This window comes from Triticum dicoccoides, chromosome 3A (genome assembly GCF_002162155.2).
Source record: "Triticum dicoccoides isolate Atlit2015 ecotype Zavitan chromosome 3A, WEW_v2.0, whole genome shotgun sequence".
NCBI classification, from domain to species: Eukaryota; Viridiplantae; Streptophyta; class Magnoliopsida; order Poales; family Poaceae; genus Triticum; species Triticum dicoccoides.
In genome coordinates this window covers 13,482,076-13,507,231 of record NC_041384.1, presented here as the reverse complement: position 1 = coordinate 13,507,231, position 25,156 = coordinate 13,482,076, and the positions used below count along the sequence as shown (strand labels likewise).

General features: G+C 44.9%; 1 protein-coding gene across 1 annotated transcript; it reads left to right on the top strand.

The window, feature by feature from the left end:
• The first annotated feature begins 1,739 nt into the window (after window positions 1-1,739).
• On the top strand, window positions 1,740-6,965 carry LOC119266691 (tRNA (adenine(58)-N(1))-methyltransferase non-catalytic subunit trm6-like). Its single transcript, XM_037547944.1, has 14 exons — window positions 1,740-1,882; window positions 1,980-2,104; window positions 2,213-2,336; window positions 2,436-2,517; window positions 2,604-2,674; window positions 3,417-3,458; window positions 3,610-3,734; window positions 4,198-4,291; window positions 4,673-4,914; window positions 5,013-5,118; window positions 5,207-5,312; window positions 5,584-5,670; window positions 6,179-6,270; window positions 6,409-6,965. Coding segments are annotated over exons 1-14 (1,422 nt in total). The 5' UTR covers window positions 1,740-1,757; the 3' UTR covers window positions 6,410-6,965.
• The last annotated feature ends 18,191 nt before the right edge of the window (window positions 6,966-25,156 follow it).

The following is a 25,156-nucleotide window of genomic DNA, read 5'->3' as shown; positions in this document are numbered from 1 at the left end:
TCAGACAAAAAAGTGCACTTTTCTCCAAAACCAAACATGGTAGTCATCTACAATATATCTCCAGCAATGGGAGTTCATTCAGCCCCATTTACTTTGCACAATAGAGACTAGTTTGTCCTGCACCAAATTCTGCACCTTTTTCCTAACGAAAAGATCCCTCTTTTCATATACAGAACAGGGCATCACCCATGCACTTGAACAGGGCATATAGCAAGATCCCTCTTTTCACTTGAATGGGGCAGTTTGCTCTCACCCCATAAATCCTATCGCTGCCACTTGAACAGAGCAAGCTGTCAGCGGCTGCTCTCATGTGGCACAGTAAAAACCACAACAAAGTTGGGCAGTAGGCAAGCTACAGTTTCATTGTGAGGAGGCTGACTACGGAACGGGCAGAATTTTGCACACCCCATTCCCCTCACCCAAACCCACACCTCCGCGGCGCACGCGATCGTACACCGGCGCTCGCGATTTTGCCGACGAACGACACCAGAAACGAAGCAGAGAAGCAGCGGAGATGGAGGCGCACGCACCTGGACACATTGTTTCTTTCGGAGACAGGCAAGTAGCAGGCGATCACTCTGTGCATTTTAAAACCGAACCGAAAAACCATACCAAAAATAAACCAAACCGAACCGATTTTATGGTTTTTATGGTTTCTGGTTTCGGTATGGTATGAACTTTCCATACCGATTTGAACTTTGGTTTTTATGGTATATACCGAAAAACCGAACGGTTAACCGAATAAACCGAAGTAAAAATAAATTTATATTTCTTGAGATGAACAACCGTACAAGTTGTCATTTTTCTTGTACATGAGTCAAATTCACTGCTAAGCACGTAAATTTTTCTTATAACATAGTCATTTTTCTCTTTTTAAAATGCTAAGCACGTCCATAACCATCAACAGATGAATCAATGCATGCATATATACTTATATATATAGTCATATACTATTTGTGTAAAATAGTATGTGTTTTGAATCATAAATTTGCAAATTATTATTATGTCATTTTCAAATTCGCGTCAACTTTGATTTTTATGGTATATACCGAAACCATACCGAAATAATTTGGTATATACCAAAACCGAACCGTATTTTATTTTCATACCGTATTTACTGAAGTATTAATACCATACAAACCGAAAAACCGTATAAACCGAACCATGTAAACCGAATAAACCAAACGCACAGGGTGAGCAGGCGACGGCAGCGATGACGAGCGGCGACGGCGGACGGCGACGGCGACGGCGGCCGAGCCCTAGGGAACGGAAGAGCGATTATGGAGACGAGGGGAAAAGGAAAGAAAGGAAGGGAACGAGGGGAAAAGGAAAGAAAGAAGCAAGGGGAGAACTGGCTAATGGGACCCATTCAAAGTTTTCTTGCCCTGTCAGCATCTAATTGGCATCAGTGGAGACGAAAACCGCTCAAGATTTGATTGAAACCACTAAAGGATGCTATTAACCCGGTTTTAGTAATTTGAGGGTGTGATTTGTCCCGGTTTTAAAGTTCAGGGGATATGTGTCCCAAAGATTGGATTTGGGGTGATTTGTATACTTCTTTCATTTTTTATTTGCTATGCCTGGGCCTCAAGGCGAGGGACATATGCCGGCCGGCACGGCCCGCTTATGTACGGGCCTTTGCGTGCCGTGCCATGACCGGCCCGTTTAGGGTGAGCCGTGCCGGCCCGCTGGCCAGGTCTGGTTAAACCCTCCTCTGCTTCCGTCTCCCTCCCAAACTCCCGAACTCGGCGACTCCAATGGCGCCGCCGCCGCCGCAGACGCCGACGCCGGTGATTCCGCGGGAGGCGTGGGAGGGCTGCAGCGTGCTCCTCGACATCAACGACGGCGACCGCCTCGCCTTCTTCCGCCTCACCACCGGCGCGTCCGTACCCTTCCCCCCCCTCCCCTCTTTAGCTTCCTGCTCCGAAACCCTAGCTGGCGCGGTCGGGCTAACGGCTCTCTGTTGTGTGGTGGCGCAGGACGGTGAAGATAGGGGACAAGAGCTGCTCGCTGCAGCCGCTGCTCGGCCGCCCCTTCGGCTCCCTCTTCCGCGTCGGGCCCTCCGGCCTTGTCCCCTGCGCCGCCACCGACGCGTCGTCTCAAGGCAAGCAAGCATGATAATGTTTTTCTCTTCCAGTCCATTAATGTACTCTGTAAAATATATTCTGCTATTTTATCTTTGTAGTAATAGCAATGGCTGGCATTGGTACAGATGATAAGGCGCGAGACGGCGGCGCCTGTGGCCAGGCGCAGGACGAGACCAGGGACAATAGGTCCCTGGTTGATAATAATACAGCGCAGACGCTGTCGAGCGAGGACATCGAGGCGATGAAGCGGTGAGGATTCGACCGTTTTCAACTGTGTCCTGCTTGCGTAGGATATTTATTTGTCTGCTCTCTGTTTTAACAAGATTTTACGTCACACGGTTTTAATAGGGAGGGTGCGAGCGGGGATGCGATTGTGGAGGCTCTGATAGCGAATAGCTCCACATTTGGAAATAAGACTGTGTTCTCACAGGTTAGTATCAGTTACTGTAGCTTGATTCCTTACTGTTCTGGAGGACGCGGATGAGGACTGATTTAGTTCAACCTGTTCGGTTGCAGGAGAAATACAAACTGAAGAAACAAAAGAAATATGCACCGAAAGTGCTTTTGCGACGCCCCTCTTCCAGAAGGTATCATGTGCTTCCCTTTTTGCAGCAGGAAACATATTACATATCTTTTCAAAGCGAATGCTCTGTCAAACTTGTGGTGATGTATGAGTGTGACAATCACATATGTGACCATATGTAGTGTTTATTTGAATGCAAAGATACTTCTTCTGATTAGCTCTCTGTAGTGGATGTCTTGTCCAAAGTAGTGAACCAATATCTTTGAAGTTTCTTCTTAACTAAAGTTTGAAGATTGTTGTAGAGTGTGAATGATGTAGGACTAGTAAGAAAGAATTCGTTGCTTTATTTGTAATTTCACTACAAACAGTTGATGGTAACACATCTAGCGTATGGGCTGTTGCTTTCTATTTCCACTGCTCTTCTTTTGAATTTTCATGTATCCTCTATTTAATTAGAAAGTGGTGTTATAGGGTGTTCAGAACAAGAAATAACTTTTTGCTTTATAAAATTCACAGTGCAAATTAATTTTTTTGGTTGGCCAGGTGGGCTGGGTGAGTTTTAATTCTCTCTCAATAGAACATGTTGGTTTCCCAGCTTTTGGTTTGAAAGATTACCCACTGAACTCGATTAACTTCGTGATCTGGAAAGTTGGCGTAATTTTGAAATAATTCTGTTGTAACTCGTATTTGCAAAGTGCTTGGCACTTGAAAAGATAATTGCCTTTTTTTTTGCTCATTAGACTTAACATATACTACTGGATGGTGTGCAAAATTATCTAATATTGTTGTTCCCTTTTATGCTACAGCATTTGTGAGACATATTTCAAGAAGTACCCAGCTCGAATAGGGTAATTATTATTTCCCTTTCATTACTTGTTAGGGCCAATCTTCTTTTTCCTTGTCATCATAGTCAATTTCTTGATCTTGTTGCCTAGAAACAACAGAAGTGGATAGCTATAGCACTTAGCTACTTAACGCTATTATTTCTGTGTTCCCCAGGTTTATGCGAGTTGATGCGCTCTCCCTCTTGTTGTCTATGGCAAATGTTGGTGCATATTCAGATGTGCTTGCCGTTGATATGGTGGGGGGTTTAGTTGTTGGAGCCGTAGCTGAACGCTTAGGAGGTAAATTATGCTTTCTTTTGTGGTACTGAACATTATTTGGTGTTAACCAATCGAATGGAATTTAGTTTTGTGGAGATTGTGCTCCATTTTTTTTGAACTGTAGATTGTGCTCCATTTAATTTGGTTTTTCAAAAGACACTATTTTAACCTAGCTGTTTGTTGAAAAATACCCTGATTTCAGTGGGAAGCTGTTACGTATCAATCTTTTACTTGGTATGTGTGCAATAGAAAATATTGTGGCATGTAATCACTAATTCTCACAAGTCACGCTTGTTTCCACCAAACTGCAATATACATCTACAAATATGAAAGCTATAGGCTCACCTGCCACTGCCAGCCCGAGTTGTTTGTTAATATTTGTAAATGTGTAAAGTAAACCTGATTCTTGTGTGTTGTGCATCACCATTTTAATGCATATGCCAGTTTCAATCATTATTGATTGTCTCTGTTATTTCTATTATAGGTACAGGATATGTTTGTAGCACATATCTTGGATCAGCGCCCAGCTCCATAGATATAATAAGAATGTATAATTTGAGCAGCGACATGACCAGCAGGTAAATCCACCTTTTGGCACTATATGGCTTCTCATTTACAGAGGATTCTCATCTAAGGAGATAATTAGTTAGAGAACCTTCGGATTACAAGCAGGAGTATAATTTATACATTAATCTGTGACACTATAGTGTACCCTTAAACTGGCTACAAGAGCATACTAAGAATGTTGGTAAATACATTTTCTACGATTTCAGATAATATATGCAGTACCATTCTACCATTTTCTATTTTATCTGAATTGTCATCTACTATCACTATGTAAATGGACCTGTATGAAGCAGTTGAAATTATAACTGAAGTAGCAAGTGCGAATACTTCAATATATAATTTATGTAATGCTCAAGAGTTGAAATTATAATTATCATAAACACTCTATTCAGGATTTTCCAGGCACCACTTGGTGACCTCTGCTCCTTGCAAAGTGCTGGTGATGCTCCTTCTGTTCTCAGTGGCAGCATTCAACGCGATTTAGTTGAACCTGCTGCTGTACCAGATGAGAGTCTTCAGTCATCCCCGGCAAAACCAATTAATACAGAAGTATCAGATGGGAATGCTCAGTCAATGACAGTGCAGCCAATTAATATGGAGGTCCCTGAGCCTGCAACGGACCACCTTAATCAAGGTGACATTTCTATGTCGGATAAGTAGTGATCAAACTAACACTAAGAACTTTCCGCAAAAACGCAATGTTCCAACTGTTGCTGCTACATTGATCTGTAGATTGCAAAGGAAATAATGGTAATTCAATAGCTCCCAAAGCGCCGAGAGCAGGAAAGGCACCCTCACCAGAGAGGATGAAATATTGGGGAGAACATGGGTTTAGCAGGTAATGCGAAGTATACTCCATCAGTAGAAGACAACTGCAGTATGAGTCTAAATATTTTTATTAATATACTGGTTTTATGTCAACACAGTTTGATTGTTGCTGCTCCTGACCATGAGGTAGAAAGTGTGGTTGCCGATTTGCTTCCACTCCTGTCCTATTCGGCCCCATTTGCTATCTATCATCAATATCTTCAGGTAAATATTGTTCTTTACAATTGACACTGAAGCATGGCAGTTCTTGCTAAATGTTTGGTTTACGGTGCTTCTGCAGAGAGCTTACCTTTCTAGGTAGAATTTTATTTCAAAAATTATTATCCTGTCACTTTCCTAAAATCATTAGCTTATGTGCTGAATTGACTTGGTTTTCGTTTCATCCTTTTGTAAAGTGTGGTTTTGCTGTTTGTTCCTTTTGTAAAGTGTGGTTTTGCTGTTACTTATCCTTTTGTTTTCTGGTATCTATATGCAGCCTCTTGCGGCATGCATGCATAGTTTGCAGGTATCGAAAATGGCAATTGCGTTACAGATTACTGAACCCTGGCTCCGAGAGTATCAGGTCAGTACATTAGCAACGATGATGTTACACCAGAAATAGTTATACTCGAGTTTTGTTTGAGTTTTCACTTTGCTCGTCTTTTATAAGCCTGATTAATGCGTCATGCCAGTAAGGAATATACGAACCTATCTGACGCCTAAACTTTGAAAATGTTTCTGTTTACACTGCAATTTTGGTTGCTGTGCTGCTTAAATACTACTCCCTCCGTCCTAATATAAGATCTTATTAGAACCAATGCACTCATATATTGGTTATAATAACATCTTATATTATGGGACGGAGGGGGTAATAAACTGATGAGATTTATGATGTGGTGAACATGCTCAATACTAATAACCGAATGGACAGATTTTATCACATGTTGGTTTGACACACAAGGTCGATCGGCTATCACCTCGGCCCATTAGGCTTGAAATACAACAAATGATCTGTCATTAGTGCTTACTACTTTTGTGTGTAAAAAGTTGTGATTCCTTTTTTTTCAATCTCGCTTGGTCTGTGGATACAGGTCCTTCCATCGCGCACCCACCCACACATGCAGATGAATGCGTTTGGTGGTTATATCTTGAGTGGCATCCGGATACACAAGCCTGACCCCTAGTAAGCGCGAGTGCCAGAGAAGTCATCTTGCATGACGGAGGGCAAGCTTGTCTCGTGATTTATATTTGGTTCACGCTGTTGTAGCTTCCTTTTTCTACGGGTTGCACTGATACGGTTCGACTGCGGCTTTTTCTGCAGGTTTCAGTGATACGGTTTGGTTGCACCTTGGATCAAAGAAAGATGATATCTAAACCACAAGTATGCCATCCTTCCCTCCACTGTGGGAAGGACATGTAATTGTGACGTATGCCGGCATTAGTTGCCTGGTGTTGTAACTGTGGTTGGTTCACATCCCAGTTTGATCCATTCAATTTCCTACAAGCAGTGGAACATTGTATTACAAAGAGGACACACAATAGGATGATATGCGGCCATCGGAGGAGCATCGGGGCGTTCGGCCGATGCGGGGAGGAGGGGGAAAGCTACCGGATCTTGCTTGCCTGCCGCGAAGCAGGCGGCGTTGGTGTATAAGCGCATGCACATTGTATATTTTTGCTCTCCAAGTCAAGAGGGAAAATGCTCCTCAAAATTGAAAGCAAATAATGGTTTTCTTCTTGCATTGAAATGAACATATGAAAGCCAAAGGCAGTGCACCGATAATGTTTTGATTATTGCAATGCACTAACATGGATTTGAACATTCAACATTGGAAAAGGAACGCACGCCGCATGGATTTGTCATTGAATACTTAAGGAGCTACTTAAATTGTTCCAATTCCTACGTTATTTAATGCATCATGTTAACTTTTCAAGCTACAACTTAGTTTCATCTCCCCGCACAAACAGAAACTCAGTTTCGTCAAGACTACGGTAGAACGTTTGCCAAACAGATTTGTGGTTAAATATTTGAAGGGCTATCTAATTCGTTACCATGCGGCACATGTGGTGAGCGTTCAAAGCTTGGTGAAAGAAAAAGACTAACTAAATCGTTTTGGTTCCTACTTATTCAAAAGAATCATACTTATTCAATGGAACATGTGAACATTCTAAGCTACAACTATGTAAATCATCATAATTCATAGACAAAACCAAAACAACGAGAAAATGTGTGCCTAGATTGAACACATTCAGAAACCCACCCTCGTCAATTTTCCCCAACCATGTAGAACAGTCCAACTGTCCAAGACTCGGTGTCAAACACAAACAAGCAATGTCTCATGTAACTGCATGATACAGACTTGAGATGTCAAGGGCTCTTCGCTAGAGCCTTCTTGACGCACTCCCTCAACTAGCTGACCGGCACAAGTAGCTAGCTAGGTTTGGGTTCCACGAAGGAAGGACGACATAAGAAAACCCCTATCCCATAGCTTCATATATGCAATAGTGAGCAACACAACACACAGGCAGTGGCGGAGCTTGATGAAGATTGTTTAGCTTAGCTAGTACGTAGTGGTTCATCAATATGCTTAGCTTAGGTAGCCAGCAAATTCATACGTGCTCCATCTAGTCTAGGATAGATCAACCGAGTACTTGTGTCTTGCCTTGACCCAGAGAGGTGCTTGCTGCCCTGATATAGCTTTGTGAGTAAGTCCATGGCCGATCGGGAGCTGCAAAGATGAGGTAACGGGTTCAGGTGCGGGGTTGCCACATTTGAGGCAGATATGTTCTCGACAGATTATGATCTCTCCCGATCAGTTGTGGCTATTGACTGGTTTTTCTTTGACTACAAGCAATACCACTTAGAGAAACCACCTAAAATAGACTCAGGGGGTGATTTATTATCTAGACCTGATAATTATGGTTACACTATGAGGTTTCCTACAGAAGGGAGGGGGAGGGGGGCAATAGCCCCCTTTGGCCCCCATGAAGCTCCGCCACTACACACAGGTGTAATTATGGTTACACAATCACTGGGTGAAACCAGGCGAGGGAACGGCAAAAATAAATTCCGACGCTGCTTTCCTGAAAGATTCAGGCAGGGCTTGGGCTGGCGCAGTTGTCCGTGATGCTGCCGGGGCTGTACTCATTTCAGCATGCAGAGACCTGGACGTTTGTGCTTCGGTCGAGGTAGCAGAAGCAACTGCTCTACTGACCGGCTTACAGGAGCTCGTGCGGTTCTACCGCGGCACTCTGGAAGTGGAGGTGGACTGTGCAGTGGTGGGCAAGGAAATCTCGTCAAGTGAGCAGTGTCGTTCAGAAAGGTATCCACTGATTGCTGATATAAAAAAGACCCTTGAGCTGTTCACTTCTCATCGTTTGCGGGTGATAAGTAGAAAGAGCAACAGTCTAGCGCATGAACTAGCAGCGGAGGCAAAAAAGAGGGGCAATAGTATCCTCCTGGGCAAAGTACCCGAGTCGTTAGAGCAGCTACGGCTGCTTGATTGTAATCACCAACCATGAGTAATTGAGTACTGAGGCTCATTGGTTCTCAAAAAAAAAAAATTCTTCATATATTTGCACACAATGCTGAATTTTGCATTCAGTCAAACTATTCACTCAACTCCACTCTCAAATCACATCACGATCTGAAATTTAAATCCAGTCACACTCTTCTGTATCGTACTCTTGATTCACATCAATTGCATCTCAAGATGGCATTTGCCTTCTTTGCTGCCGTCGCTTCTCTCTTGGTTCCAACTGAAACTACTCCCTCCGTCCCATAATGTAAGATATTTTTTAACACCAGTGTAGTGTTAAAAAATGTCTTATATTATGGGACGGAGGAAGTAATAACTAGTGCAAGGCAACACAAGTACGTAGCCGGGAGCATCCAGCGACAGTACCGAGCAATGCAAGTCAATCAACTGAGCAGACGGCGGCGCTGGCTTCCTGGCCTCGACACCTCGGGGGCGGCGCTGGTCGTTAGTACCATACCGAAAGTTTAATTGAAGCCTCGGCACTCCCAGAGGTGATAAAAGAAGCCTGGGCTGCCGTTGGGGAGGTCCGAAATTTGACACAGTTAAAGGACGCTCTCACAAAAACCATGATCTCGCTGGGATCATGGGGTAGGAAATTCGGCAATGTGACGAGGGAGTTGGCAAAATCCCGGACTCAGCTAGAAGAGCTCATGAACATGAATGCTGACCGGGAAGAGATTAGGACACTGACTGACAAAATGAATGAACTGTTGTACCAGGAGGAAATGTTATGGTTGCAAAGATCACGAATTTCATGGCTTAAGGAGGGTGATCGAAACACCAAATTTTTCCAGAGCAAAGCTGTTTGGAGAGCAGGAAAAATAAGATAAGGGAGTTGACTGACAGCATAGGTGTTGTGCACTCGGACCTTGGGGCCATGGGATCCTTGGTGAATGATTATTTTAAGAACATCTTTTCGGCTGATTCTTCGCTCGATGCAGCTCCTGTTGTTGATTTGTTACAAAGATCGGTGTCGGAAGAGGACAATGATAGGCTGTGTGCGCCGTTCTCAGATAAAGAGATTGCCGACGCTATGTTTCAGATAGGATCCCTAAAGGCACCAGGCCAGATGGGTTTCCCGCACGATTTTTCCAAAGGAATTGGGGGACAGTGAAGGACGGCGTGCTTGCTGCGGTCGGAGACTTTGTCCATACGGGGGCGATGCCGGAAGGTGTGAATTCTACTACTATTGTTTTGATCCCCAAAATTGCTAACCCCACTAAGTTGGCTGAATACAGACCAATTAGTCTGTGTAATGTGATATACAAGGTAATATCTAAGTGCCTTGTGAACCGCTTGAGGCCGCTTCTGGATGATTTAATATCGAGTGAACAGAGTGCATTTATCCCTGGGAGGATGATCACTGATAATGCCCTAGTGGCTTTCGAGTGTATTCATTACATTAAGCAAGAGAAAGACCCAACAAAGAGTTTCTGTGCTTACAAGCTTGATCTGTCCAAAGCTTATGATAAAGTGGATTGGGGTTTCTTGAGGCAAGTGATGCAAAAGATGGGTTTCTCTCAGCGATGGATTGACTGGATAATGGCATGTGTCACATCGGTGAGGTATTCTGTTAAACTAAATGGAACTCTCTTGGATTCGTTTGCACCGTCGCGAGGGCTTCGGAAAGGTGACCCACTGTCTCCATTCTTATTCTTGTTTGTGGTGGATGGTTTATCTGCAATATTGCATAGTAAAGTGCAAAGTGGCGACATCACTCCAGTACGAGTCTGTCGGCGGGCACCAGGCATCTCACACTTATTGTTTGTAGACGACACTTTACTGTTTTTTGAAGCTTCTAGAGGACAGGCTGAACGGGTGAAGGCTTCTCTGGACCTATATGTTGTGGCAGCAGGATAGAGTCTCAACTATAGTAAGTGTTCAATGTTCTTTGGCAGTGCTTGCCCGCAAATTATACAAGATGAAGTCAGAGATGTCTTGGGGGTAACTAGTACAGTATTCGAGGAGAAATACTTGGGGCTTCCAACTCTAGATGGGCGTATGTCTAAAGGCAAGTTTCAGAATCTTCAGACAAGCCTTACAAAGCCGCTTATCCAGTGGGGCGATGGTCATCTAGCGCAGCCTGGCAGAGAGACTTTGATCAAGTCAGTGGCCCAAGCATTACCTACTTATATAATGGGCATGTTCAAACTGCCCTTCTCGGTTTGCTATGACCTCACTAGGATGGTGCGGAATTTTTATTGGGGCTCCACGGATGGGAAGAGGAAAGTACATTGGAGAGGTTGGGATTACCTTATGCAGCCTAAGGATAGAGGAGGTGCTGGTTTTCGAGACTTTCGGCTGTTCAATCAAGCTCTCTTAGCTCGCCAAGCTTGGAGATTAATTACGAGGCCTGACAATCTATGTGCGCAAGTGTTAAAGGCAAGATACTATCCGGAAGGTAAACTTGAGGACACAGTTTTTGCGGGCAGTGCATCATCGTCATGGCAAGCTATTAGTTACGGGTTGGAGCTGTTGAAGAAGGGTCTAATATGGAGAGTAGGCAATGGCAGGAGCATCCGAGTTTGGCGCGATAACTGGATTCCCCGACCGTTCTCGTATAAGCCAATCACAAGGCAAGGACGCTGTCGGATTCGCTTTGTTTCAGACTTATTGAATGAGAATGGTTCATGGAGGAGTGATCTTCTATCACAATATTTTATGGCGGCAGATGTTGAGGAAATAATGAAAATTAGAGCATCCCCTAGGCTGGGAGAGGACATTATTGCATGGGGGCCAGAAAAGTCCGGGAATTTCATAGTTAAGAGTGCTTATCATCTAGCCTTTGATGAGCTGACCAGAGGGAATGTGGCCTCGTCGAGCACTTCGGCAAATGGCGGCAGGAGTTGCTGGAAGTTTATTTGGAACTGTGGCGCCACGCCTACAGTGGCAAATCATGCGTGGAGAATTGCTACTGATGGATTACCAACGTGGAAAAACAAAAAAAAGATTGGAATGGAAACTACAAGTATCTGTCCGGTCTATGGGCTGGAGCCGGAGGACAATTATCATCCGTTTGTTAGATGCTAGTATGGGCGGGATCTATACCGAGCCATGGCCAAAATCTGGAGTCTCCCTGAGATTGACTCACTAGCTAACAATGGAAAGGAATGGTTATTACATGCTTTGGCGCCCCTGTCTGAGTTGGAGCGGTGCATGATGCTGTTCATTTTTTGGCGAAGCTGGTACGTGAGGAACGAGATCACACACGCTAAACCAGCCCCTCCGATGGAAGTATCTATTCGCTTCTAACAGTCCTACCTGGTTTCTCTGCTTGCTGTTCGTACCAACACGCACATGGACCCGGTGAAAGGAAAGAGTTCTGTTACTTTGGATCGCGCGCCTCTAGTTCCAAAGACCGACGCGTCATGTCGAAGGTGGGAGAAACCAGCGCAGGGCTGGGTAAAACTCAATACGGATGGATCCTTTGTGTCGACTTATGCTGCCGGAGCTGGAATGATATTGAGGAATTCTTAGGGTGAGATTATTTTTTCTGCATGTAGAGCCTTATTCTCTTGTCGAGATGCTCTTGAAGCAGAACTTTGCACCTGCATGGAGGGTCTATCATCGTCTATTCAGCGTTCCGATCTACCTATTGCTATTGAGGTGGATTCTGCTATGGTGGTGGCCATGATCACTGGTGGGGATATGAACCGTTCAGCGTATGCTTCTTTAGTTAATGAGATTAGATACCTTCTTACTCTTCGGCAATCTTGTATTACTCATGTTTCGCGGTCGCAAAATAAGGCTGGCGACAATCTAGCTACTTTTGGTAGAGTTCAGGGTAGGACTTTGACTTGGATTGGATCAGGTCCTCCAGAGGTGCTGGAGTTAGTAGCAACAGACTGTAATGAACATGTGATTGAGTAATACATTGCAGTTTTCGCAAAAAAAGGAAATCTCGTCAAGTGAGCAGTGTTGTTCAGAAAGGTATCCACTGATTGCTGATATAAAAAAGACCCTTGAGCTGTTCACTTCTCATCGTTTGCGGGTGATAATGTTGGAAATATGCTCTAGAGGCAATAACAAATTAGTTATTATTATATTTCCTTGTTCATGATAATCGTTTATTATCCATGCTATAACTGTATTGATAGGAAACTCAGATACATGTGTGGATACATAGACAACACCATGTCCCTAGTAAGCCTCTAGTTGACTAGCTCGTTGATCAATAGATGGTTACAGTTTTCTGACCATGGACATTGGATGTCGTTGATAACGGGATCACATCATTAGGAGAATCATGTGATTGATAAGACCCAATCCTAAGCCTAGCACAAAGATCGTGTAGTTCGTATGCTAAAGCTTTTCTAATGTCAAGTATCATTTCCTTAGACCATGAGATTGTGCAACTCCCGGATACCGTAGAAATGCTTTGGGTGTACCAAACGTCAGAACGTAACTGGGTGGCTATAAAGGTACACTACGGGTATCTCCGAAAGTGTCTGTTGGGTTGGCACGAATTGAGACTGGGATTTGTCACTCCGTGTGACGGAGAGGTATCTCTGGGCCCACTCGGTAGGACATCATCATATGCGCAATGTGACCAAGGAGTTGATCACGGAATGATGTGTTACGGAATGAGTAAAGAGACTTGCCGGTAACGAGATTGAACAAGGTATCGGATACCGACGATCGAATCTCGGGCAAGTACAATACCGCTGGACAAAGGGAATTGAATACGGGATTGATTAAATCCTCGACATCGTGGTTCATCCGATGAGATCATCGTGGAGCATGTGGGAGCCAACATGGGTATCCAGATCCCGCTGTTGGTTATTGGCCGGAGAGTTGTCTCGGTCATGTCTGCATGGTTCCCGAACCCGTAGGGTCTACACACTTAAGGTTCGGTGACGCTAGAGTTGTTATGGGAAATAGTATGTGGTTACCGAAGGTTGTTTGGAGTCCCGGATGAGATCCCGGACATGACGAGGAGCTTTGGAATGGTCCGGAGGTGAAGATCGGTATATTGGACGAAGGGTATTGGAGTCCGGAATTGTTCCGGGGGTACCAGGTGATGACCAGCGTGTCCGAAAGGGGTTTCGGAGGCCCCGGCAAGCGTTGGGGGGCCTTATGGGCCAAGGGGAGAGGGCAAATCAGCCCACTAAGGGGCTGAGCGCCCCTCCCACCCCATCTCACGTAACCAGGAGAGGTGGGGGCGCCACCCCTAGGGCAGCCGCCCCTCCCGGCTTGGGGGGCAAATTTCCTAAGGGCCCAAACCCATCTAGGGTTTCCCCTGTGGCCGCCGCCCCTCCCCTAGGGAACCCTAGGGCGCCTCCCCCTCCTCCCTTCCCCCTATATATAGTGAGGGAGAGAGAGGGCAGCCGCACCCTTCCCCTGGCGCAGCCCTCTCCCTCCTCCAACACCTCGTCCTCCTCCGTAGTGCTTGGCGAAGCCCTGCCGGAGAACCACGAGCTCCATCACCACCATGTCGTCGTGCTGTCGGAGTTTTCCCTCAACTTCTCCTCTTCCCTTGCTGGATCAAGAAGGAGGAGACGTCCCCGGGCTGTACGTGTGTTGAACGTGGAGGTGCCGTCCGTTCGGCACTAGGATCATCGGTGATTTGGATCACGACGAGTACGACTCCATCAACCCCGTTCACTTGAACGCTTCCGCTTAGCGATCTACAAGGGTATGTAGATGCACTCTCCTTCCCTCGTTGCTAGATTACTCCATAGATTGATCTTGGTGTTGCGTAGAAAATTTTGAATTTCTGCTACGTTACCCAACAGTGGCATCATGAGCTAGGTCTATGCGTAGTTTCTATGCACGAGTAGAACACAAAGTAGTTGTGGGCATCGATTTTGTCAATTTACTTGTCGTTACTAGTCTTATCTTGATTCGGCGGCATTGTGGGATGAAGCGGCCCGGACCGACCTTACACGTACGCTTACGTGAGACTGGTTCCACCGACTGACATGCACTAGTTGCATAAGGTGGCTGGCGGGTGTCTATCTCTCCCACTTTAGTCGGATCAGATTCGATGAACAGGGTCCTTATGAAGGGTAAATAGAAATTGGCAATTCACGTTGTGGTTTTGGCGTAGGTAAGAAACGTTCTTGCTAGCAACCTATAGCAGCCACGTAAAAACTTGCAACAACAATTAGAGGATGTCTAACTTATTTTTGCAGCATATGCCGTGTGATGTGATATGGCCAAAAGGATGTGATGAATGATATATGTGATGTATGAGATTGATCATGTTCTTGTAATAGGAATCACGACTTGCATGTCGATGAGTATGACAACCGGCAGGAGCCATAGGAGTTGTCTTAATTTATTTATGACCTGCGTGTCAACATAAACGTCATGTAATTACTTTACTTTATTGCTAACCGTTAGCTGTAGTAGTAGAAGTAATAGTTGGCGAGACAACTTCATGAAGACACGATGATGGAGATCATGATGATGGAGATCATGGTGTCATGCCGGTGACGATGATGATCATGGAGCCCCGAAGATGGAGATCAAAAGGAGCAAAATGATATTGGCCATATCATGTCACTATTTGATTGCATGTGATGTTTATCATGTTTTACATCTTATTTGCTTAGAACGACGGTAGCTTAAATAAGATGATCCCTCACTAAAATTTCAAGAAAAGTGTTCCCCCTAACTATGCACCATTGCGAAGGTTTGTCGTTTCGAAGCACCACATGATGATCGGGTGTGATAGATTCTTACGTTTGAATACAGCGGGTGTTGACGAGCCTAGCATGTACAGACATGGCCTGGGAACACATGCGAAACACTTAGGTTGACTTGACGAGCCTAGCATGTACAGACATGGCCTCGGAACACGGAGGACCGAAAGGTCGAACATGAGTCGTATAGAAGATGCGATCAACATGAGATGTTCACCGATGATGACTAGTCCGTCTCACGTGATGATCGGACACGGCCTAGTCAATTCGGATCATGTATCACTTAGATGACTAGAGGGATGTCTATCTGAGTGGGAGTTCATGAAATAATGAGATGAACTCAATTATCATGAACATAGTCAAAAGGACTTTGCAAATTATGTCGAAGCTCACGCTTTAGTTCTATTGTTTTAGATATGTTCCTAGAGAAAATTTAGTTGAAAGTTGATGGTAGAAATTATGCGGACTGGGTCCGTATACTGAGGATTGTCCTCATTGCTGCGCAGAAGGATTATGTCCTTAATGCACCGCTCAGTGAGCTGAACCTCGAACGTCGGTTATGGATGTTGCGAACATCTGACATACACGTTTTGATGACTACATGATAGTTCAGTGCGTAATGCTAAATGGTTTAGAATTGAGGCACCAAAGACATTTTTGAAACATCGCAGAATATATGAGATATTCCAAGGACTGAAATTGGGATTTCGGGTTAGTGCCCACGTCAAGAGGTATGAGACCTTTGACAAGTTTCTTAAGCCTGCAAACTAAGGAGAAAAGCTCAATCGTTGAGCATGTGCTTAGATTGTATGAGTACAACAATCGCTTGAATCGAGTGGGAGTTAATCTTCCAGATGAGATAGTGATGGTTCTCCAAAGTCACTGTCACCAAGCTACTAGAGTTTCGTGATGAACTATAACATATCAGGGATAGATATGATCCTTGAGCTATTCGCGACACCGCGAAAGTAGAAATCAAAAGGGAGCATCAATTGTTGATGGTTAGTAAAACCACTAGTTTCAAGAAGGGCAAGGGCAAGAAAGGGATACTTCATGAAACAACAAATCAGTTGCTGCTCTAGTGAAGAAACCCAAAGTTGAACCCAAGCCCGAGACTAAGTGCTTATGTAATAAGGGGAACGGTCACTGAAGCAGAACACCCTAGATACTTGGTAGATGAGAAGGCTGAGAAGGTTGACTGAAGTATGTATTGAACATATATTAAATGTGTACTTTACTAGTACTCCTAGTAGCAGCAGGGTATTAGATACCGGTTCGTTTGCTAAGTGTTAGTAACTCGAAATAAAAGGCTACAGAATAAACGGAGACTAGCCAAAGGTGAGACGACGATAGGTGTTGGAAGAGTTTCCAAGGTTGATGTGATCAAACATCGCACGCTCCGTCTACCATCGGGGTTGGTGTTAAACCTAAATAATTATTATTTGGTTTTTGTGTTGAGCATGGACATGATTAGATTATGTTCACCGCAATGCGGTTATTCATTTAAGGAGAATAATGGTTACTCTGAATAATACCTTCAATGGTCTTACACCTAAAATGAATGGTTTATTGAATCCCGATTGTAGTGATACACATGTTCATGCCAAAAGATATAAGATAGTAATGATAGTACCACATATTTGTGGTGCTGCAATTTTAGTCACAATGGTATAAAACGCATGAAGAAGCTCCATGTTGATGGATCTTTGGACTCGCTTGATTTTGAATCACTTGAGACATGCAAATCATACCACATGAGCAAGATGACTGAAAGGCCTCGTTTTCATTAAGATGGAACAAGAAAGCAACTTGTTGGAAGTAATTCATCTTGATGTGTGCAGTCCAATGAGTGCTGAGGCATGTAGTGGATATCGTTATATTCTTACTTCACAGATGATTTGAGTAGATGTTGAGTATATTTACTTGATGAATCACGAGTCTGATGTTGGGGAACGTTGCAGAAAACAAAAAATTTCCTACGGTTTCACCAAGATCCATCTAGGAGTTCATCTAGCAACGAGTGATTGGTTTGCATCTACATACCTTTGTAGATCACGCGCGGAAGCGTTCAAAGAACGGGGATGAGGAAGGCGTACTCGACGTGATCCAAATCACCGGAGATCTTAGCGCCGAACGGACGGCACCTCCGTGTTCAACACACGTACGGTCAGTGTAACGTCTCCTTCTTCTTGACCCAACAAGGGGAAGGAGAGGTTGAGGAAGATGGCTCCAGCAGCAGCACGACGGCGTGGTGTTGATGGAGCTGTAGTACTCCGGCAGGGCTTCGCCAAGCACTATGGAGGAGGAGGATGTGTTGGAGAGGGAGAGGGAGGCACCAAAGATGTGTTATGAGAGGCCCTCCTTCCCCACTATATATACGGAGTCCAAGGGGGGGCCGGCCCTAGGAGATCCAATCTCCTAGGGGGGTGCGGCCAAGGGAGGAATCCCTCCTCCCCAAGGCACCTAGGAGCTGCCTTCCCCCTTTGGGACTCTTCCCTTCTTGAACCCTAGGCGCATGGGCCTCTTGGGGCTGGTGCCCTTGGCCCATGCAGGCCAAGGCGCACCCCCTACAGCCCATGTGGCCCCCCGGGGCAGGTGGCCCCACCCGGTGGACCCCCGGGACCCTTCCGGTGGTCCCGGTACAATACCGGTGACCCCGAAATTTGTCCCGATGCCCGAAATAGCACTTCCTATATATAATTCTTTACCTCCAGACCATTCCGGAACTCCTCGTGACATCCAGGATCTCATCCGGGACTCCGAACAACATTCAGGTTACTGCATATACATATCCCTACAACCCTAGCATCACCGAACCTTAAGTGTGTAGACCCTACGGGTTCGGGAGACATGTAGACATGACCGAGACGACTCTCCGGTCAATAACCAACAGCGGCATCTGGATACCCATGTTGGCTCCCACATGCTCCTCGATGATCTCATCGGATGAACCACGATGTCGAGGATTCAAGCAACCCCGTATACAATTCCCTTTGTCAATCGGTATGTTACTTGCCCGAGATTCGATCGTCGGTATCCCAATACCTCGTTCAATCTCGTTACCGGCAAGTCACTTTACTCGTACCGTAATGCATGATTCCGTGACCAGACCCTTGGTCACTTTGAGCTCATTATGATGATGCATTACCGAGTGGGCCCAGTGATACCTCTCCGTCATACGGAGTGACAAATCCCAGTCTTGATCTGTGTCAACCCAACAGACACTTTCGGAGATACCCGTAGTATACATTTATAGTCACCCAGTTACGTTGTGACGTTTGGTACACCCAAAGCACTCCTACGGTATCCGGGAGTTACACGATCTCATGGTCTAAGGAAAGGATACTTTAACATTGGAAAAACTCTAGCAAACGAACTATACGATCTTGTGCTATGTTTAGGATTGGGTCTTGTCCATCACATCATTCTCCTAATGATGTGATCCCGTTATCAATGACATCCAATGTCCATAGTCAGGAAACCATGACTATCTGTTGATCAACGAGCTAGTCAACTAGAGGCTTACTAGGGACATGTTGGTGTCTATTATTTACACATGTATTATGATTTCTGGATAACACAATTATAGCATGAATAAAAGACAATTATCATGAACAAGGAAATATAATAATAATGCTTTTATTATTGCCTCTAGGGCATATTTCCAACATCTGAATTATTGAAAGGTTCAAGTAATTTCAGGGTGAAGTTGAAGATCGTCGTGACAAGAGGATAAAATATCTATGATATGATCATAGAGATGAATATCTGAATTACGAGTTTGGCACAGAATTAAGAAATTGTGGAAATTGTTTCACAACTAATACAGCATGGAACACCATAGTGTGATGGTGTGTCCGAACATCATAACTGCACCCTATTGGATATGATGCATACCATGATGTCTCTTATCGAATTACCACGATAGTTTATGGGTTAGGCATTAGAGACAACCACATTCACTTTAAATAGGGCACCACGTAATTCCGATGAGATGACACCGTATGAACTATGGTTTAGAGAAACCTAAGCTGTCATTTCTTAAAAGTTTGGGGCTGCGACGCTTATGTGAAAAAGTTTCAGGCTGATAAGCTCGAACCCAAAGCGGATAAATGCATCTTCATAGGACACCCAAAACAGTTGGGTATACCTCCTGTCTCAGATCCGAAAGCAATAGGGATTGTTTCTCGAATCGGGTCCTTTCTCGAGGAAAAGTTTCTCTCGAAAGAATTGAGTGGGAGGAAGATAGAACTTGATAAGGTTGTTGAATCTTTACTTCAACCAGAGAGTGGCGCAGCACAGGAAAAATGTTTCTGTGGCACCTGCCTCGGTTGAAGAGAAAGCTAATGATGATGATCATGGAGCTTCAGATCGAGTTACTATCGAACCTCATAGGTTGACAAGGGTGTGTACAACTTCTAAGTGGTAACCCTGTCTTAAAGGTCACGTTGTTGGACAATGATGAACCTATGAGCAATGGAGAAGCGATGGTGGGCCCGGATTCCGAAAATTCGCTCGAGGCCATAAAATCCGAGAGAGGATCCATGTATGAAAACAAAGTGCGGACTTTGGAAGAACTACTTGATGGTCGTAAGGCTGTTAGGTACATGTGGGTTTTAAGAAGAAGACGGACGTGGACGGTAACGTCACCGTCTATGAAGCTCGACTTGTGGCGAAGAGTTTTTCACAAGTTCAAGTAGTTGACTATGATGAGATTTTCTCACCCGTAGCGATGCTTGAGTCCGTCGGAATCATGTTAGCATAAGCTGCATTTATGAAATCTGGCAAATGGATGTCAAAACAAGTTTCCTTACCAGCTTTCGTAAGGAAAGGTTGTATGTGATACAATCAGAAAGGTTTTGTTGATCATAAGGATGCTAAAAGGTATGCTAGCTCCAGCGATCCTTCCATGGACTAGAGCAAGCATCTCGGAGTCGGAATATACACTTTGATGGAGTAATCAAAGTTTATGGGTTTATACAAAGTTTGTTAGAAACTTGTATTTACAATAAAGTGAGTGGGAGCACTACAACATTTCTAATAAGTATATGTGGATGACATATTGTTGATCTGAAATGATGAAGAATTTCTGGAAAGCATATAGGGTTATTTGAAAAGTGTTTTTCAATGGAAAACTTGGATTAAGCTACTTGAACATTGAGCATCAAGATCTATAAGGATAGATCAAAACGCTTAATGGTACTTTCAAATGAGCACATACCTTGACATGATCTTGAAGGTGTATCAAGATGGATCAACCAAAGAAGGAGTTCTTGCCTGAGTTGTAAGGTATGAAGTTAAGACTTAAAGCTCGACCATGGCAGAAGAAAGAGGAAGGACGAAGGTCGTCCCCTATGCTTTTGTCATAGGCTCTATATGGTATGCCATGCTGAGTACCGCACCTGATGTGTGCCTTGCCACATGTCTGGCAAGAGGGTACAAAGGTGATCTAGGAGTAGATCACCAGATAGCGGTCAAAATTATCCTTAGAGGAATAAGGATATGTTTCTCGGTTATGGAGGTGATAAAGAGTTCGACGCAAAGAGTTACGTCAATGCAAGCTTAACACCTATCCGGATAGCTCTGAGTAGAGATACCGAATACGTATAATGGAGCAACAATTTAGAATAGCTCCAAGTAGAACAGTTATTTGAAATGGCTCCAAATATAGCGTAGAGATTTGCGAAGTACATACGGATCTGAATGTTGCAGACCCGTTGACTAAAACCTCTCTCACAAGCAACATGATCAAACCCAGAACTCATTGAGTGTTAATCACATAGTGATGTGAACTAGATTATTGACTCTAGTAAACTCTTTGGATGTTGGTCACATGGCGATGTGACCTGTGAGTGTTAATCACATGGCGATGTGAACTAGATTATTGACTCTAGTGCAAGTGGGAGACTGTTGGAAATATGCTCTAGAGGCAATAACAAATTAGTTATTATTATATTTCCTTGTTCATGATAATCGTTTATTATCCATGCTATAACTGTATTGATAGGAAACTCAGATACATGTGTGGATACATAGACAACACCATGTCCCTAGTAAGCCTCTAGTTGACTAGCTCGTTGATCAACAGATGGTTACAGTTTCCTGACCATGGACATTGGATGTCGTTGATAACGGGATCACATCATTAGGAGAATCATGTGATGGATAAGACCCAATCCTAAGCCTAGCACAAAGATCGTGTAGTTCGTATGCTAAAGCTTTTCTAATGTCAAGTATCATTTCCTTAGACCATGAGATTGTGCAACTCCCGGATACCGTAGAAATGCTTTGGGTGTACCAAACGTCAGAACGTAACTGGGTGGCTATAAAGGTACACTACGGGTATCTCTGAAAGTGTCTGTTGGGTTGGCACGAATCGAGACTGGGATTTGTCACTCCATGTGACGGAGAGGTATCTCTGGGCCCACTCGGTAGGACATCATCATATGCGCAACGTGACCAAGGAGTTGATCACGGGATGATGTGTTACGGAACGAGTAAAGAGACTTGCCGGTAACGAGATTGAACAAGGTATCGGATACCGACGATAGAATCTCGGGCAAGTACAATACCGCTGGGCAAAGGGAATTGAATACGGGATTGATTAAATCCTCGACATCGTGGTTCATCCGATGAGATCATCGTGGAGCATGTGGGAGCCAACATGGGTATCCAGATCCCGTTGTTGGTTATTGGTCGGAGAGTTGTCTCGGTCATGTCTGCATGGTTCCCGAACCCGTAGGGTCTACACACTTAAGGTTCGGTGACGCTAGAGTTGTTATGGGAAATAGTATGTGGTTACCGAAGGTTGTTCGGAGTCCCGGATGAGATCCCGGACATGACGAGGAGCTTTGGAATGGTCCGGAGGTGAAGATCGGTATATTGGACGAAGGGTATTGGAGTCCGGAATTGTTCCGGGGGTACCAGGTGATGACCAGCGTGTCCGAAAGGGGTTTCGGAGGCCCCAGCAAGCGTTGGGGGGCCTTATGGGCCAAGGGGAGAGGGCAAATCAGCCCACTAAGGGGCTGAGCGCCCCTCCCACCCCATCTCACGTAACCAGGAGAGGTGGGGGCGCCACCCCTAGGGCAGCCGCCCCTCCCGGCTTGGGGGGCAAGTTTCCTAAGGGGTGGGGGCGCCCAAACCCATCTAGGGTTTCCCCTGTGGCCGCCGCCCCTCCCCTAGGGAACCCTAGGGCGCCTCCCCCTCCTCCCTTCCCCCTCTATATAGTGAGGGAGAGAGAGGGCAGCCGCACCCTTCCCCTGGCGCAGCCCTCTCCCTCCTCCAACACCTCGTCCTCCTCCGTAGTGCTTGGCGAAGCCCTGCCGGAGAACCACGAGCTCCATCACCACCATGCCGTCGTGCTGTCGGAGTTTTCCCTCAACTTCTCCTCTCCCCTTGCTGGATCAAGAAGGAGGAGACGTCCCCGGGCTGTACGTGTGTTGAACGTGGAGGTGTCGTCCGTTCGGCACTAGGATCATCGGTGATTTGGATCACGACGAGTACGACTCCATCAACCCCGTTCACTTGAACGCTTCCGCTTAGCGATCTACAAGGGTATGTAGATGCACTCTCCTTCCCTCGTTGCTAGATTACTCCATAGATTGATCTTGGTGTTGCGTAGAAAATTTTGAATTTCTGCTACGTTACCCAACAGATAAGTAGAAAGAGCAACAGCCTAGCGCATGAACTAGCAGCGGAGGCAAAAAAGAGGGGCAATAGTATCCTCCTGGGCAAAGTACCCGAGTCGTTAGAGCAGCTACGGCTGCTTGATTGTAATCACCAACCATGAGTACTGAGGCTCATTGGTTCTCAAAAAAAAATTCTTCATATATTTGCACAGAATGCTGAATTTTGCATTCAGTCAAACTATTCACTCAACTCCACTCTCAAATCACATCACGATCTGAAATTTAAATCCAGTCACACTCTTCTGTATCGTACTCTTGATTCACATCAATTGCATCTCAAGATGGCATTTGCCTTCTTTGCTGCCGTCGCTTCTCTCTTGGTTCCAACTGAAACTACTCCCTCCGTCCCATAATGTAAGATATTTTTTAACACCAGTGTAGTGTTAAAAAATGTCTTATATTATGGGACGGAGGAAGTAATAACTAGTGCAAGGCAACACAAGTACGTAGCCGGGAGCATCCAGCGACAGTACCGAGCAATGCAAGTCAATCAACTGAACAGATGGCGACGCTGGCTTCGTGGCCTCGACACCTCGGGGGCGGCGCTGGTCATTAGTACCATACCGAAAGTTTAATTGAAACGTGACCTGTTTATTAAATGGACTCTCCCTACTACATTGTCAACACAAGGATAATGCATGGCTGTCAGCTGCGAAAGATGCCAAAGCGCACAGATAAAAAGAGGCCACCGAGCCCAACCCGTGACCCAGCATCAAAAGGTGCACACGGACGAAAAGATGGCCTCCGAGCCCAGCCGTGACCCAGCACCGATAAGTGCGCACGGACCAAAACAAATGCAGTGAAAAGATCCCCTATGAGGGCACGGTCGTAAGAAAATAGCGCAATTGCATCTCCCCGGGTTGACATGTGCTATACATTAGCACCTGGCTTTTTGTTCAATATATCAGCAATAAACTACTAATTCGTTCGTTTCAGTACCGTATGACTATCTCTTTATATTACTGTCATACAATGTATAAAAGCTTATTGCCTTGGTCCTCGTGGGATCCATGCCGAACAGACCCGATAGATCCATGTGGCTATGTCGAGAGGTCATGACTCAAGGTGCAGAGACACTGAAGACGTCTCCACATAGCCACATGGATCCGTCGAGACTAGGACGTCAAAGAGGTCATGACTCAAGGTACAACGACTCTTTGTGTGGCTGTGCAAGTAGAAGCGATAGCTTCATTGGGCTAATCGATGGAGGGTGCACTAGTGCAGAACCGGGCAATAGCACCGGTTCGTAAGGCCCTTTAGTGTCGGTTCGGTAACCGGCACTAAAGTGTGGGCACTAAAGCCCCCCCCCCCCTTTAGTACCGGTTCAGCATGAACCGGTGCTAAAGGGCAACCACGTGGCACGAGCCAGCTACGGGGGCAGGGAGCCCTTTAGTACCGGTTGGTGACACCAACTGGTATTAAAAGGTTTGTGGGTTTTGGTTTTATTTTTTATTTTTCCTTTAAATTTGTGTTATCAATTTAATTTAGGATTGTTTTACGTTATAATGAGTTGTTATACTTGATATGGATATGGATATGGCATATATATACTTGATCACTTAGCTAGCTAGGATCCATCTAGCTAGTTCAAACTAATTTGCGGTTTCTTTCATAAATGATATATATAATAACTCATCATCATCATCATCATCACATATTAATATAGAAATAAACTCTTGCATCATATCATCACCAACAACAGTATATCTAATCACCACCAACACTAGCTTAAAAAAGAAACATTCACTTGTAACAGAAGCAAAGATATCATCGAGTTCAACATGGTCATGATATTTATAAGCGTTCACAAGCAAATCACTATTTGAGATTAATTAAGTGCAGGATGAGAATACGAACATGAGAGGACAAGTACTAAGAGCATGAACTAGCTAAATCACACTAGTAGAAAACAGGGCTTTGGTCACAGGGCAGTTTTCACATTAGTCCCGGTTCAGTCACGAACCGGGACTAATGTGAGCATTTATCCCGGTTTATGCGGCTAAGGCATTAGTTCCGGTTCACCTGGGCCCTTTAGTCCCGTTTCGTGCCACGAACCGGGACTAAAGGGTGCGATGCCCATTAGTCCTGGTTGGTGGCACCAACCGGGACTAAATGTTTTGACCCGAGTGTCTAAGTGTCAGCTCTACTAATGGGCTTTGAGGCATTAGTACCGGTTCATGGCACAAACCGGTACT